At 45.1% G+C, this 13,024-nt stretch overlaps 1 protein-coding gene across 1 annotated transcript; it reads left to right on the forward strand.

Annotated features, from left to right (window-relative positions):
• The first annotated feature begins 112 nt into the window (after positions 1 to 112).
• LOC134028984 (transcription elongation factor SPT6-like) lies at positions 113 to 12,458 on the forward strand. Its single transcript, XM_062472929.1, has 37 exons — positions 113 to 288; positions 882 to 997; positions 1,133 to 1,297; positions 1,404 to 1,474; positions 1,595 to 1,787; positions 1,888 to 1,972; positions 2,123 to 2,378; positions 2,518 to 2,619; positions 2,849 to 2,962; positions 3,142 to 3,231; positions 3,321 to 3,463; positions 3,665 to 3,810; positions 3,906 to 4,022; positions 4,144 to 4,273; positions 4,394 to 4,544; positions 4,723 to 4,877; positions 4,965 to 5,157; positions 5,377 to 5,519; positions 5,611 to 5,728; positions 5,832 to 5,908; positions 6,012 to 6,147; positions 6,250 to 6,387; positions 6,548 to 6,715; positions 6,886 to 7,013; positions 7,188 to 7,395; positions 7,501 to 7,648; positions 7,762 to 7,904; positions 8,086 to 8,226; positions 8,353 to 8,548; positions 8,734 to 8,972; positions 9,070 to 9,183; positions 9,353 to 9,477; positions 10,200 to 10,312; positions 10,423 to 10,500; positions 10,620 to 10,801; positions 10,886 to 11,082; positions 11,198 to 12,458. The coding sequence occupies exons 2-37, from the start codon at positions 892 to 894 to the stop codon at positions 11,382 to 11,384; spliced, it is 5,196 nt and encodes a 1,731-aa protein (XP_062328913.1). The 5' UTR covers positions 113 to 288; positions 882 to 891; the 3' UTR covers positions 11,385 to 12,458.
• The last annotated feature ends 566 nt before the right edge of the window (positions 12,459 to 13,024 follow it).

Genomic DNA, 13,024 nt, shown 5'->3' on the forward strand with positions numbered 1-13,024 from the left:
TTGGTAAACGTTAACAATTGTTTTGTAAACAAACAGATTGCAAATAAACTTTAGATCATGTTTAATAGGTAAAGCTACAATGTAATGCAGTGCTGTGCTGAGTTTTTTTGTGACGTTGATACGCCGTCGCCATTGCCTCCATTCGGAGTTCTGGATTTTTCGGGCTGGAAACATTTTATATTCCAAGCTAACCAAAAAAGCCTATCTAGCAGAATACATTTCTTGAGGTCGATATGGCTGTTCGTGTATAATTTCCCAGACAGCGCTCATAAGATGTGTCTGACTAAGGTACGTGCCATCATCCTAATGCTCCAATGTCACCCAGCTGTGCGGAGCTGTGGACATCGCCTGTTATGCAAACAAGCTAGCTAAAGCCAAAGCAGCGAGCTAGCACTGTTATTAAGCCCTAGCTCCTGCAAGAAACCGTGGGTCCAAAAGCTACAGCTACCCACAAGCAATCAGTAGCCTATTGTATACATACTTTGATTGTGTGATGCATTCGTGTGCAATACAAATATTTTGAATTTTATGACATAGCTAACCTAATACTACCACCCCCCTCCCCTCATCTACCTCATCACCTGGATCCATGGATGGAGTGTCTTGGCGACACTCGCCGAGTTTCTAATGTCATAAGACATGCCTAGCATCCTTGAACAGGGAAAGTAGGCTATAGATAATTTATTTTTTGTTATTAGTGTTGCTAACATTAATCAAATATAACATAGTTCAAGTCTGAGTAGATTGATATGAATTGATATTCAAAATGCCATCAAGTCATTATTGCAAATGAAGTTTCTCTAACATTAGCCAATGTTTCCGTGGGTAGAGATAGTTTGTAAAACACAAGTTTAGTGAAGTATTTATTTTCTCTTCAACAGTCACAGTAAAATGTCTGACTTCATTGAAAGTGAGGCAGAAGAATCTGATGAGGAGTTGTTTGAGGGGTCAGAGGAGACCCAGACAAAGGAACAAAAGCATTCTAAAGCAAATGATGGTATGTAAGATGCATGCATCAATCCATTAGGTTTTTCCTTGCAGATCATAAAAACAGACAGATTATGGGTAGATACAGCAGAAACCAGCCATGTACTAGTATCTTGGACATGATGAACTTGATTTACCACTTTAGATGAGGAAGAGGAAGAAGAGAACACTGAGGACCAGGATGAACACGGGAATCTTCGGGGTCTGATTGACGATGGCGTTGACCAGGAGGAAGAGGAGGAGGATGAAGGGAAGAGAGAAAGAGATAGTGACTCAGGGGAAGAGATTGGCCACCGTAAGAGAAAGAGAAGTAAGTGGGCATCTTGATCCCTCTTTCTACAAAACAATGCAATTTAGCAACTCATTGGCCTCTGCATCTTATTTAAGATCTCATGTCTTCTTTGATTTGTCTACAGACTATGATGACCGGTTGGATGATGATGATATTGATCTCATTGAGGAGAATTTGGGAGTCAAAGTGAAGAGGGTAAATGGGAATCGCAGTGTAATCATTACAATTTTAAGGTGCTGTCTTATCCACCTCTAATGTGGAGTAGGGAACTTTTGTTGTTTTGTAAAACATGAACTCTTGGTCTGTATATTTCAGCAAAAGTTTCGGCGTTTGCGAGACATGTCTGACGATGAGGATGAGGAGGGTGATGATGATGTCCGGGAAGCTCATGAGAAGGATATGATAGCAGATGAGATCTTCATGGGAGTGGGAGGCCTGGATGAGAGTGAAGCTGTAGATTTGCCTCTTCATCCAGGCGAAGATGACGAAGAGGATGATGAAGAGTCAGGTATGGAACTGTGAAGTAACAAAAACAAACAGTTATTATTATGCGAAGTCTTAAAACGGTGTAATTCACAGTAATACAATTCAAAACTTTAACTTTTAAGACATTGATGACTTTATCGTGGATGATGATGGACAACCTTTGAAGAAACCCAAATGGAGGAAGAAGTTGCCAGGATACACAGATGCGTAAGTAAAAACTATTACTATACATTTTATTAATTGGTAATTTAAGTCCCTTAATGCAATGCCTTCTCTATTCACAAAACCTGTGTGTGCTAGTCCTGTGCAGCATAAACTGGTATGTTTGCCTTCAGTTCCTTGCATCTCTTTCCACAGAGCTCTTCAGGAAGCGCAAGAGATCTTCGGAGGGGACTTTGACTTTGCAGAGTTTGACACAGAGGCATACGATGATGCAGAGGAGGAGGAGGAAGACGCGGAGGACGAGAGCTGGGACAGGCCCAAGAAGCAGACCAAGAAGAGGGTGGGCCGGCGCAGCATCTTCGAGATCTATGAGCCCAGCGAGCTGGAGAGCAGTCACATGACTGACCAGGACAATGAGATCCGCTCCACAGACATGCCGGAGAGATTCCAGGTGTGTGAAATCATCGGTTTCTAAAGTTTGTACACTTCAAAAGGTGGAGTTTGGTCAATGGGGAGATTGAGAGAGTCGGGAGCTATTTGGTCATTTGTTTTAACGTACAATATCATTTTGTTAATGATGTTGTCTGCAGCTGCGTTCCACTCGTGTGAAGCCGGCGGAAGATGTGGAGCTGGAGATGGAGGCTGAGTGGATCTACAGGAATGCCTTCTCCACGCCAACCATCTCCATGCAGGTGGATAACTCAACAGATAGGCATGCTGGCAGTGACTAATAAAGAAATATGTTAATTTAGCGTTTGCTTATATCCAAAGTGCCATACAGACTGATTGGAACCCTGTTGATCTGCAGTCAAATGCGCTAACTACTAAGCTATACCTATCTCCTATTTATGTAGAAACATATCCAGTGTATGTGGAAATGATGTTTCTAATGACTGACTTGCACTTGTATCCCTCTTATAGGAGAATACAGACTATTTGGATAGAGGTCCAACCACCAATTTCAGTAGAAAAGGTCCCAGCACCATTCAGAAGATTAAAGAGGCACTGAACTTCATGAGAAACCAACACTTTGAGGTACTGTTCACATACTGACCACATCTTATTTTATGTTTTGTTAAGCTTAAATATTGTATTTGTGTTCAGTGAGTGAGATAAAGCAAGTGTTTGTTTTTTACACAACCAAAAAAAACAAGTAGGGATGGAGTGTACGTCTGGGAAGAATCAAATACATTAAAACATCTGTCCTATTGTAGGTTCCATTCATAGCATTCTACAGAAAAGAATATGTGGAGCCAGAGCTCAACATTAATGATCTGTGGAAGGTCTGGTTGTGGGACGAGAAGGTAAAGGATAGAACTAGATTCATAATCTCTTCACTTCATAACTACTCATTGTCTGTAGAACTTCAGTGAGGACTCTCTTGTGTTCCCAGTGGACACAACTGAAGACTCGCAAACAGAACCTGACGCGCCTGTTCCGGAAGATGCAGGCCTATCAGTTTGAGCAGATCTCCGCAGACCCAGACAAGCCCCTGTCTGATGGCATACGCCCATTAGACACAGCAGATATAGAGAGGTGCTGTCAGAATTTTGTTGTTGCCCATTCATTAAAGCAAGATCAATTGATCACTTTTTGTATCAAGGTTCCGCTAGGATCCAATAGGTGTGGGTCAATCTTACTAATTAACCTCAAACAGTCACAGTGTCAGTGAGAGTTGCAAACCCGTTATCCTGGATCAGTTACGGGTTACATTGTAATAGCTTTTTGTCTCGCCAGACTCAAGGATGTTCAGTCCTCTGATGAACTGAGTGACGTGTACAACCACTTTCTCCTGTATTACGGCCGGGATATCCCAAAGATGCAGAATGCGGCTAAGTCCAGCAAGAAGAAGCTGAAGAAAACGAAAGAAGTGGATGAAGATGGTAGAGTTGTTTAAATGATATTAGGTCAAATTGGCAAGCAAGGCTCTGTAGAATTCAGGCCCTCGGTGAAGGCCAAATGTCATGTCTCCCTCTAGGGTTGGAACAGGAGCCGGAGGAGCAAGAGGAGGAGGTGGTGCCACAGTCAAAGGGGCCGGACCTGAAACTAGCATCTCGCAGGGACATGAACAGTATCTGTCAGAGTGCAGGACTTGGTGACTAATTCTATCACGTCCACTAGGTGTCAGTAGCAACACTTAATACAGACCTGGAGAAATATACCACATACCGGTACACAACTTGACAGATACATTTTTTGACGATCTCTCCAATTAGATGGTCTGGCAAAGAAGTTTGGTTTGACTCCGGAGCAGTTTGGTGAGAATCTCCGTGACAGTTACCAGCGTCACGAGACTGAGCAGTTTCCCGCGGAGCCCCTGGAACTGGCCAACGATTACATCTGCAGGTCAGCCCCTGGCACTGCAGTCACTGCATACACATACAGACAACCACATACACAGACATGCCTTTGCTTGATAACCTATTTCAACCATCTACTCATATCCAAATCGCTGTGTGTCTGCAGCCAGTTCAGCACAGCCGAGGCAGTACTGGAAGGCACCCGTTACATGGTTGCCATGCAGATCGCTCGTGAGCCTCTGGTCAGACATGTGCTCCGACAGACATTCCAGGAGAGGGCCAAGATCAACATCAAACCCACCAAGAAGGGCAAGAAGGTAAAAACATGTCTGCAGTTACACATTGTATCGTAGGTGTAATAACGACTCACATGTCACAGCATGCAGATATGGAGTGGACATATATTTTCATAAAAATACACAGTATAATGTTTATCATATTAGATTGCCTTTTTTTTTAGATTGTTTTAGATATTAGATTGTTTTCGTTTTGAAGGATGTGGACGAGGCCCATTATGGCTACTCTTTCAAGTACCTGAAGAACAAGCCTGTGAAAGAGTTGAATGGAGACCAGTTCCTCAGAATGTGTCAGGCAGAGGAGGAGGGGGTCCTGACCATCAACATCTGTATTGACCTATTAGGAGTGAAGGGGTAATTATAACATCTTGTACTGATGTACAAATGATTGAGTGTAAGTATAGTCCTGGGATTAGTGTCTGTCTTATCTATGCTGGGCAGATACGGAGATCAGACATACTTTGAGGAGATCAAGCAGTTTTACTACAGAGATGAGTTCAGCCACCAGGTCCAGGAGTGGAACAGGCAGCGCACGCTTGCCATTGAACGCTCCCTCAAGCAGTTCCTGTACCCTCAGATGGGAAAGGAGCTGAAGAACAAGCTGGTCGCTGAGGCCAAGGAGAGCATCACAAAGGTGGGAGCCTTCTATTGAAAACATGGAAGTTTAAACTGCGAGATCTATCACAATGAGGCGGTGGAGGCTCAAAGTCGTTTTTTACCCTTTATTTTGATGTAGTACTGATATAATGCTTGAATTGATGACTTATTTTCTTATTCTGGCACAAAGCAGGCTTTTCAGAGCATTGATTGTGTATGAGTGACAATATTATAATAGTGGTTGCCCGCCCCTCAGGCCTGCAGCAGAAAGCTGTATAACTGGCTGAAGGTGGCGCCCTACCGGCCCGACCAGCAAATGGAGGAGGATGAGGAGGAACTGATGACAGAGGCCCAGGGCAAGGGTATCCGGGTACTGGGAGTGGCCTTTTCTTCCAGCAGGTACAGTCCCTGTGTCACTACCTGAACTTAGACCCATGGAGCAATTTAACACCCATGTAGAGACTAATAACCTGAAAATGACTGTTTTCAGAGACGCCCCGGTGTTCTGTGCCCTGGTGAATGGAGATGGGGAGGTGGGAGATTTCCTGAGGCTCCCCTACTTCCTGAAGAGGAGGAATGCGTGGAGGGAGGATGAGAGGGAAAAAAAGGTAGATTTCGAAAGTCTTGTGTCAGATCACTATCCAATGATGTGAAGCAATCTGTTTCCTGACACTTGTGTCGTAACACTAATGCAAGTAGCATGATCTTTAGATACAAGATATCGACAACCTGAAGAAGTTCCTGAGCACCAAGAAGCCTCACGTCATCGCCGTGACCGGAGAAAACAGGTTCCCCTCTTCTCATATCCTCCTTGTTTCTGAATAGTATGAGGCTAACTTAAATAACTCTTCTTGATCACTTTCTTCTTTTCTTTGTCTACCGTCTCTGTAGAGATGCCCAGATGGTTATTGAGGATATCAAGCGTGCAGCCAGTGAACTGGAACAGGAGTCCTCCTTCCCTGCTATAGGCGTGGAGCTGGTGGACAACGAGCTAGCCGTGCTCTACATGAATAGCAAGAAATCTGAGGTGACATACCCAACCCAGATTAACTTTCTCTCGCCACATAAAATTAGCATTCTTACTTTGTAACCCGTTTTAAAAAAAATCTGGAAATGTGCTTGTGCGTAGGCAGATTTTCGGGACTACCCCCCTCTCCTGAGACAAGCTGTGTCTGTGGCAAGGAAGATCCAGGATCCCCTGGTGGAGTACGCCCAGGTGTGCAGTAGTGACGAGGACATCCTCTGTCTCAAACTCCATCCTCTACAGGTAATCATTACACTCTCAATAACCACATTCAGATTAGACAAACATCAAAACAAACTGGTCACGCCTCAATGACCCCTACCTCTATGAGCATGTTTATTGTACGAGTCAGACTGTCGTCTGCCCTTGCCCTCGCCCTCTCCCACCCCTCCCCTTCCTCCAGGACCATGTAGTGAAGGAGGACCTGCTGAACGCACTGTACTGTGAGTTTATTAACCGGGTCAACGAGGTGGGCGTGGACGTGAACAGGGCCATTGCCCACCCCTACACCCAGAGCTTGGTCCAGTATGTCTGTGGCCTAGGGCCCAGGAAAGGTGCCCACCTGCTCAAGGTAAACCAACACTGCATTGTACAAGTCATTGGTTGGAAGGCTAAATAGCCTCTTATGGCTACCCTCTCATCTTATGTAGGCCTTTTAAGTTCTAGTTATTTTTATGTAGTTTGACTCATTCAGGTCTTCTGACTAGCTACCGCAGCTTCCGCGCTAATCTGTGGTTGCAGATCCTGAAACAGAACAACACCCGTCTGGAGAACCGCACGCAGCTAGTTACCATGTGTCACATGGGGCCCAAAGTCTTCATCAACTGTGCCGGCTTCATCAAGATCGACACAGCGTCTCTGGGAGACAGGTCAGATTCAGTACAGGGTATTTCTACAGACAAATATGGGGATGATACCCGTCATAGCACGGGAAATATCACATCATCCATCCAACTAGAGTTAAGTTCAATGTATGAAAGAAAATTGAAGAACTAAGTAGAACTATTGACGTTAAACTAAATCATCCCACTGTCTCTCCGCAGCACCGACTCCTACATCGAGGTTCTGGATGGGTCCCGGGTGCACCCGGAGACATACGAGTGGGCGCGCAAAATGGCAGTGGACGCCTTGGAGTACGACGAGTCAGCAGAGGACGCCAACCCTGCAGGAGCCCTGGAGGAGATCCTGGAGAACCCGGAGCGCCTCAAAGACCTGGACCTGGACGCCTTCGCAGAGGAGCTGGAGAGACAGGTCAGTGTGGCGGGAGAAGGGCGGCCACATTTACATTGGGCGGCCAAGACAACGCAACACATCCTGGTGACAGTACTTCCTGTCTGAGGCTGCCCTTGTCCACAGGGCTACGGCAACAAGGGAATAACACTGTACGACATCCGTGCCGAGCTGAGCTGCAGGTACAAGGACCTGAGGTCCACCTACAGGGGCCCCAACACAGAGGAGATCTTCAACCTGCTGACCAAAGAGACCCCCGAGACCTTCTACATAGGTGAACTGCTCCCTCTCGGACTCTATTTGAGCCTCACCGCTGTGTGATGGTCTGTGTTTCATCGCGTCTCCCAGATGTTTGTTTATGCTCGGGCTGTGCTTCTCCTTCTCCAGGTAAACTGATCACCAGTGTGGTGACGGGCATCGCCCACAGACGTCCCCAGGGTGAGAGCTATGACCAGGCGATCAGGAATGACGAGACTGGTCTGTGGCAGTGTCCCTTCTGTCACCAGGACAACTTCCCTGAGCTAAGCGAGGTGAGGTGGACTCCCTCCCCTGGACCTAAGAGCACAATCTCTCTGTAAATGCTGCCTGTGCTGTGTATTTCCCAGACTTCTGCTGGGAGACCAGATTCAGTGGGCTGCACTGCAATATAGTCTCCTGTAAATGCGGGCCAATCTTTCAGCAGCCTAAAACAACTCATGTTTTCCCATGCAGGTGTGGAATCATTTTGACAGTGGCTCCTGCCCCGGGCAGGCTATTGGGGTGCGCACCCGCACGGACAATGGGGTCACTGGCTTCATCCCCACCAAGTTCCTCAGTGACAAAGTGGTGAAGCACCCTGAAGACAGAGTCAAGGTGTCTGTGTTCTTTCCCTAAAATATCGACTGAACGCAGTTTCACATTTCAATACCGCTACCTAGGTACTGAGTTGTGTAGATGTGCTTTTGACGTGTGTAGTTATCGATGTGTGCTGGTTTCCAGGTGGGTATGACAGTGCACTGCAGGATCATGAAGATCGACATAGAGAAGCTGAGTGTAGACCTGACCTGCCGCACGTCAGACCTGTCAGACAAAAACAACGAGTGGAAGCTTCCCAAAGACACCTACTATGACTTTGACCTGGAGACGGATGATGTGAAGCAAGAGGAGGAGGCCAAGAAGAAACAGCAGAGAACAAGTTTGTTTCTGCAGATTGAAAAAAAGTGTCAAGCATAGGTCTCTCAATGTTTAGGTTTTTATTGTCCAGGTTGTTGTGTGGGTCATTGATATTTGCGATCGTATTTCATCGGTTTTCATCAAGTTTTCATGCATAGTATTTCAGACTTGACTACCGCTTGAACTGTACTCTCTCCCTCCCTTTAGCCTACATCAAAAGGGTCATCGCTCACCCCTCCTTCCACAACATCAACTTCAAGCAGGCAGAGAAGATGATGGAGTCGATGGACCAGGGGGATGTCATCATTCGTCCCAGCAGCAAGGGAGAGAACCACCTGACCGTCACCTGGAAGGTGGCTGATTGTATCTACCAGCACATTGACGTGCGTGAGGAAGGGAAGGAGAACGCCTTCAGTCTCGGACACACCCTCTGGATAAACAATGAGGTGAGGTGACCCCTGGAAAACAGTTTAATCAAATGGTACATGTCTGTATAAATGTGCACATGTAATTTGGGGTATGGCTTGATTTCTTTATTCTCAGGAGTTTGAAGATCTCGATGAAATCACAGCCCGATTCGTTCAACCAATGGCTGCGTTTGCTCGTGATTTGCTTGGTCACAAGTATTTCCAAGAATGCAGTGGTGGAGACAGAAAGGTTATTAATTCCATTTTTAGGATATGTGTGTGTAAATGATTCTGTAGGTGGCTTCAGCCCATGCGTCTTCTAGAAGGTGAGTGTGACAAAATACAAATTAAACACAATAATTTTCACGCCTTGTTCAATAATCATTTGTTGCGGGACCTCCTGTTTCATTGAATTACAGAAAATGGAGGAGGTCCTCGTGAAAAGCAAGAAGGAGAAGCCTACATTCATCCCCTACTATGTGTCGGCCTGTAAAGAGTTTCCAGGAAAGTTCCTGCTCGGCTACCAGCCTCGCGGAAAGCCAAGGTTATCTAAAGACTGCCAACCACATCCCAACCTTTGTTGTGCTAATGAAGACCCATTCATTAAATGCATACATTTGCATAGATATAGAAACACAGGAGATGCACTTGGCTTCATTTTAGTTCCGTGTTTAATTGACACCCTGAAGAAGAAAAAAACCTTGTGTTAGACTAAAAGTGTCCCCCGTGCACCCAAATACAAATGTGTGTCAAGGCAGAAGGGAAGCATGAATTGCCCTTTGTCTTTGCTTCTAGCGTTTGCCAGGAGCAAGTGTGATTCTGGTGCTTGTTTAGGGACGGGAAAAGTGGTGGGCCAGTCAACATTAAGTCATATCAGGCATCATACTCACCATTAGACTGGCATCACCAGACCTATTTGCAAATGTTTACTAGTCTGAAACCTCTCAGGTCATTGTTGATTGGGGGCCTTGTCAAAGGCATTATCAATCATATTGTTTTTTTGCGAAGATGCCTCAGACTTTTTGTCTGAGTACAACCTGTCTTGATGCTGCTTTACCAGTGGCCTTTTATGGACTAAAAATTTGTGTTTTGAAGTAACAGAACGCCACTGCAGGAAGGGTGGCTAGACCCAACTACTAGGGCAAATCAAACATGAGCTTGCAGATTCATCTGGTTCCCAGGCTAACTCTCCCTCTGAGGAACATCTCCTGTTGAAAAAGAAGTCATTGTTGTGTAATGGATGAGTGTCATAACCCTGTCTTTCAGGATTGAGTTCGTCACCATCACGCCCGAGGGTTTCCGATACAGAGGCCAGATTTTTCCCACAGTTAACGGACTCTTCCGCTGGTTCAAGGATCATTACCAAGAGCCTGTGCCAGGTCAGAACACAGAGAAACCCTGTGTCCTTGTTCCACCTCACAATGAAAGATATGTCAGTGGGAGTTTGTGTCCACCAGTGTTAGTACTAAGTGTTGTATTTTTTCAACAGGAGTTACACCAGGCAGTAGCACCAGAACAAGAACCCCAGCCTCCATTAATGCCACGCCAGCCAATATCAATATTGCAGGTCTCTTCCTGTTTCCGTCTGTAAAAAAAAAAATGAGATCATTTCAGATTACAAGGCAGCTATTGTGATCTATTGTGAATAAGTCACCGTGCATTGCTTCCATGTCTTTTGTCGACCAGACCTGACTCGAGCAGTCAGTGCCCTCCCACCCAACATGACCTCTCAGATGTTCAATGCCATCGCTGCGGTAACCGGCCAGGGTGGGCAGAATTCCAACACCACCCCGGCTCAGTGGGCATCCAGCCAGTACGGCTACAGTGGGAGCAGCACCGGCGGAGGGGGCAGCAGCAGTGCCTACCACGTATGTTTGGAGTAACATAGAACTTTAGTCAAAACCCCAGGGTCTACAGAGAGACGAGTACTAACCCTAACATTCCCTTGACAGGTGTTCGCCACCCCAGCCCAGCAGCCCATAGCTACTCCACTCATGACACCCAACTACTCCTACACCACACCCAGTCAGCAGGCCAGCGTCACCACCCCCCAGTACCCCAGCAGCACCCCTCACTCCTCCCATGGACACCGCCCATCCTCCTCCACACCTTCCTCGTCCTCCTCCCGACACAGGACACCACAGGCTAAGTAAGTTACAGATTCCTACAGAGCAAATATATATATATTAGGGAAGCCTGTATGAAGTTTGAATCTCTCGTCTCGAATAGAAATGAACTTTATTCTTTTGTTTTCTCTGGTGCAGGGCGACCTCACACACAGCCGTTGACTGGGGCAAAATGGCAGAGCAATGGCTGCAGGAGAAGGAGGCAGAGCGTAAGAAGCAGAGGCCCAGAGTGACCCCACGGCCCTCCCCCAGCCCCATGATCGAGAGCACACCCATGTCCATAGCCGGAGACGCCACGCCCCTCCTGGATGAGATGGACCGCTAGACCATGAGGTGACTTTCTTCCAGTCTCGCTTCCACCTGTTTCTACTGTACATGAACTGGTTGAACTCGTATTAAATCCATTCCACTGCTACTAAGCAACCCCGAAAGATTAAAGAGCAGGATAAGCTGATGTTGACCAACATGGACATGTGAATTCATATGAGATAACTCTCATAGGAAATGGAATTAAAAACTGCACAGTCCTTCCAGGAATAGAGAATGCGTCAGGAATTTTAAAATAGGCAAGTACCATCCTCTGTGTTCCATAACTTGTCATTCTGTTCCCATGGTGGAATTTCACAGGAAACAAAGAAAGTGCATGCTTTGTTGGAATCAGACTGTAAGCTTATTAACTTCAAATGCATGCAAATACAACAATAAAAGCACTGTATGTGAATAGCACTCAGAGGTTACTATAACTTCATGATAACAATCTTACATTGAGTTCTATGACTGCAATTATTGTGCCCAAGTATATTTTTTCAGACATCTTTGCCTCATTGCTACAGTATGCTGTTGTTCGTCTGAATGACTAGCCTTTTATATATTTTAACTGTTCTGGTGCTGCTTAGTTGTGTGGGCTGTGATGTTGACACGAATACACTTTATTGCATAGTAGATGAAAAATGAAAGAAACTGTAAAGTATTAGAAAGAAATGTCAAAGAATGGATCAAATCTTTAGCACTTTCACCATTAGGTGTTTTTAACCTTTTTTGTATTTTTAAAAGCATTGCATAAGCAAACATGTTTTGGTCAATAATCTATATCAACTGTGATTTAAAAACATACAGTATTTACATTAGTTACTTTGCAATTATAAGTATTTCACTGTGATCCAGTATCAATTAGAAAAGATAATACATTTTGTTTGGCGCCTATTTAATTGAAAGATGTACTGTATTGTTTGTACTCTAAATATCTGTGTACTCATCTATCCCATCTCATCTATTTTCATTACTCATCATGTGCTGATGGAGCCCACCAATAAAAGAGTCAATGTATAACCAGACAACGGGATATGTGTTCTGCAACGCTGTTGTGTCAGGCTAGTGTGGCCCTACCTCTTACATACCCCTGACAAAGTATTGCTGCTTACTCAATATTAGTTCAATTTGTGTTACTTACCTGGCCAAGCTATTCTGAATACTTTTGTCTGCTGTGAGAATATGAAACCTGGATCTGTATCATAGTACTCTCCTCTTGAACTTAATGTAGTTATAACAAGGTAATATTATACATTATGAGAGAGATCCTTGCTAATAGTTCTCTGAATATCTCAAGGTGCCAGTCACATTTAGTTAAATTCCTCTTAGTTGCAAGCATGTGGGAATCAGCTGATAAGGGATTTGATGCTCTGCTGTGGGTGTTACAACCCCTAATTTGCTGCCTGGGGGGATAGTGTGCCAAGAGGGCCTATAATCCAGAGATAAGAATGTAACCCCTTTTTCACTCAAAACCTTTAAGTCGCATTGAAGGGGACCAGCAGGGCCAGTCTCCCAAAGAACAAAGGGCATAGTAAATAATCTTGGAATGTGCAGGTCTGTTGGTGTGTATAGTATGGCTAGCATTGTTTGCAGAAAAGTATACCTAAGCAGGTTTACTGTTAAGCAGATAAAACACAGCATTTCCCCCTCAAGATT

The sequence above is a fragment of the Osmerus eperlanus genome, chromosome 11 (genome assembly GCF_963692335.1).
Source record: "Osmerus eperlanus chromosome 11, fOsmEpe2.1, whole genome shotgun sequence".
Lineage (NCBI taxonomy): Eukaryota > Metazoa > Chordata > Actinopteri > Osmeriformes > Osmeridae > Osmerus > Osmerus eperlanus.

Coding starts and splice junctions, on each gene's coding strand:
- LOC134028984 (XM_062472929.1), top strand. CDS start 892: ATGTCTGACTTCATTGAAAGTGAGGCAGAAGAATCTGATGAGGAGTTG. Junction 2,379..2,517: donor ACATGCCGGAGAGATTCCAG/GTGTGTGAAATC, acceptor TGTTGTCTGCAG/CTGCGTTCCACTCGTGTGAA. Junction 5,158..5,376: donor CCAAGGAGAGCATCACAAAG/GTGGGAGCCTTC, acceptor CCCGCCCCTCAG/GCCTGCAGCAGAAAGCTGTA.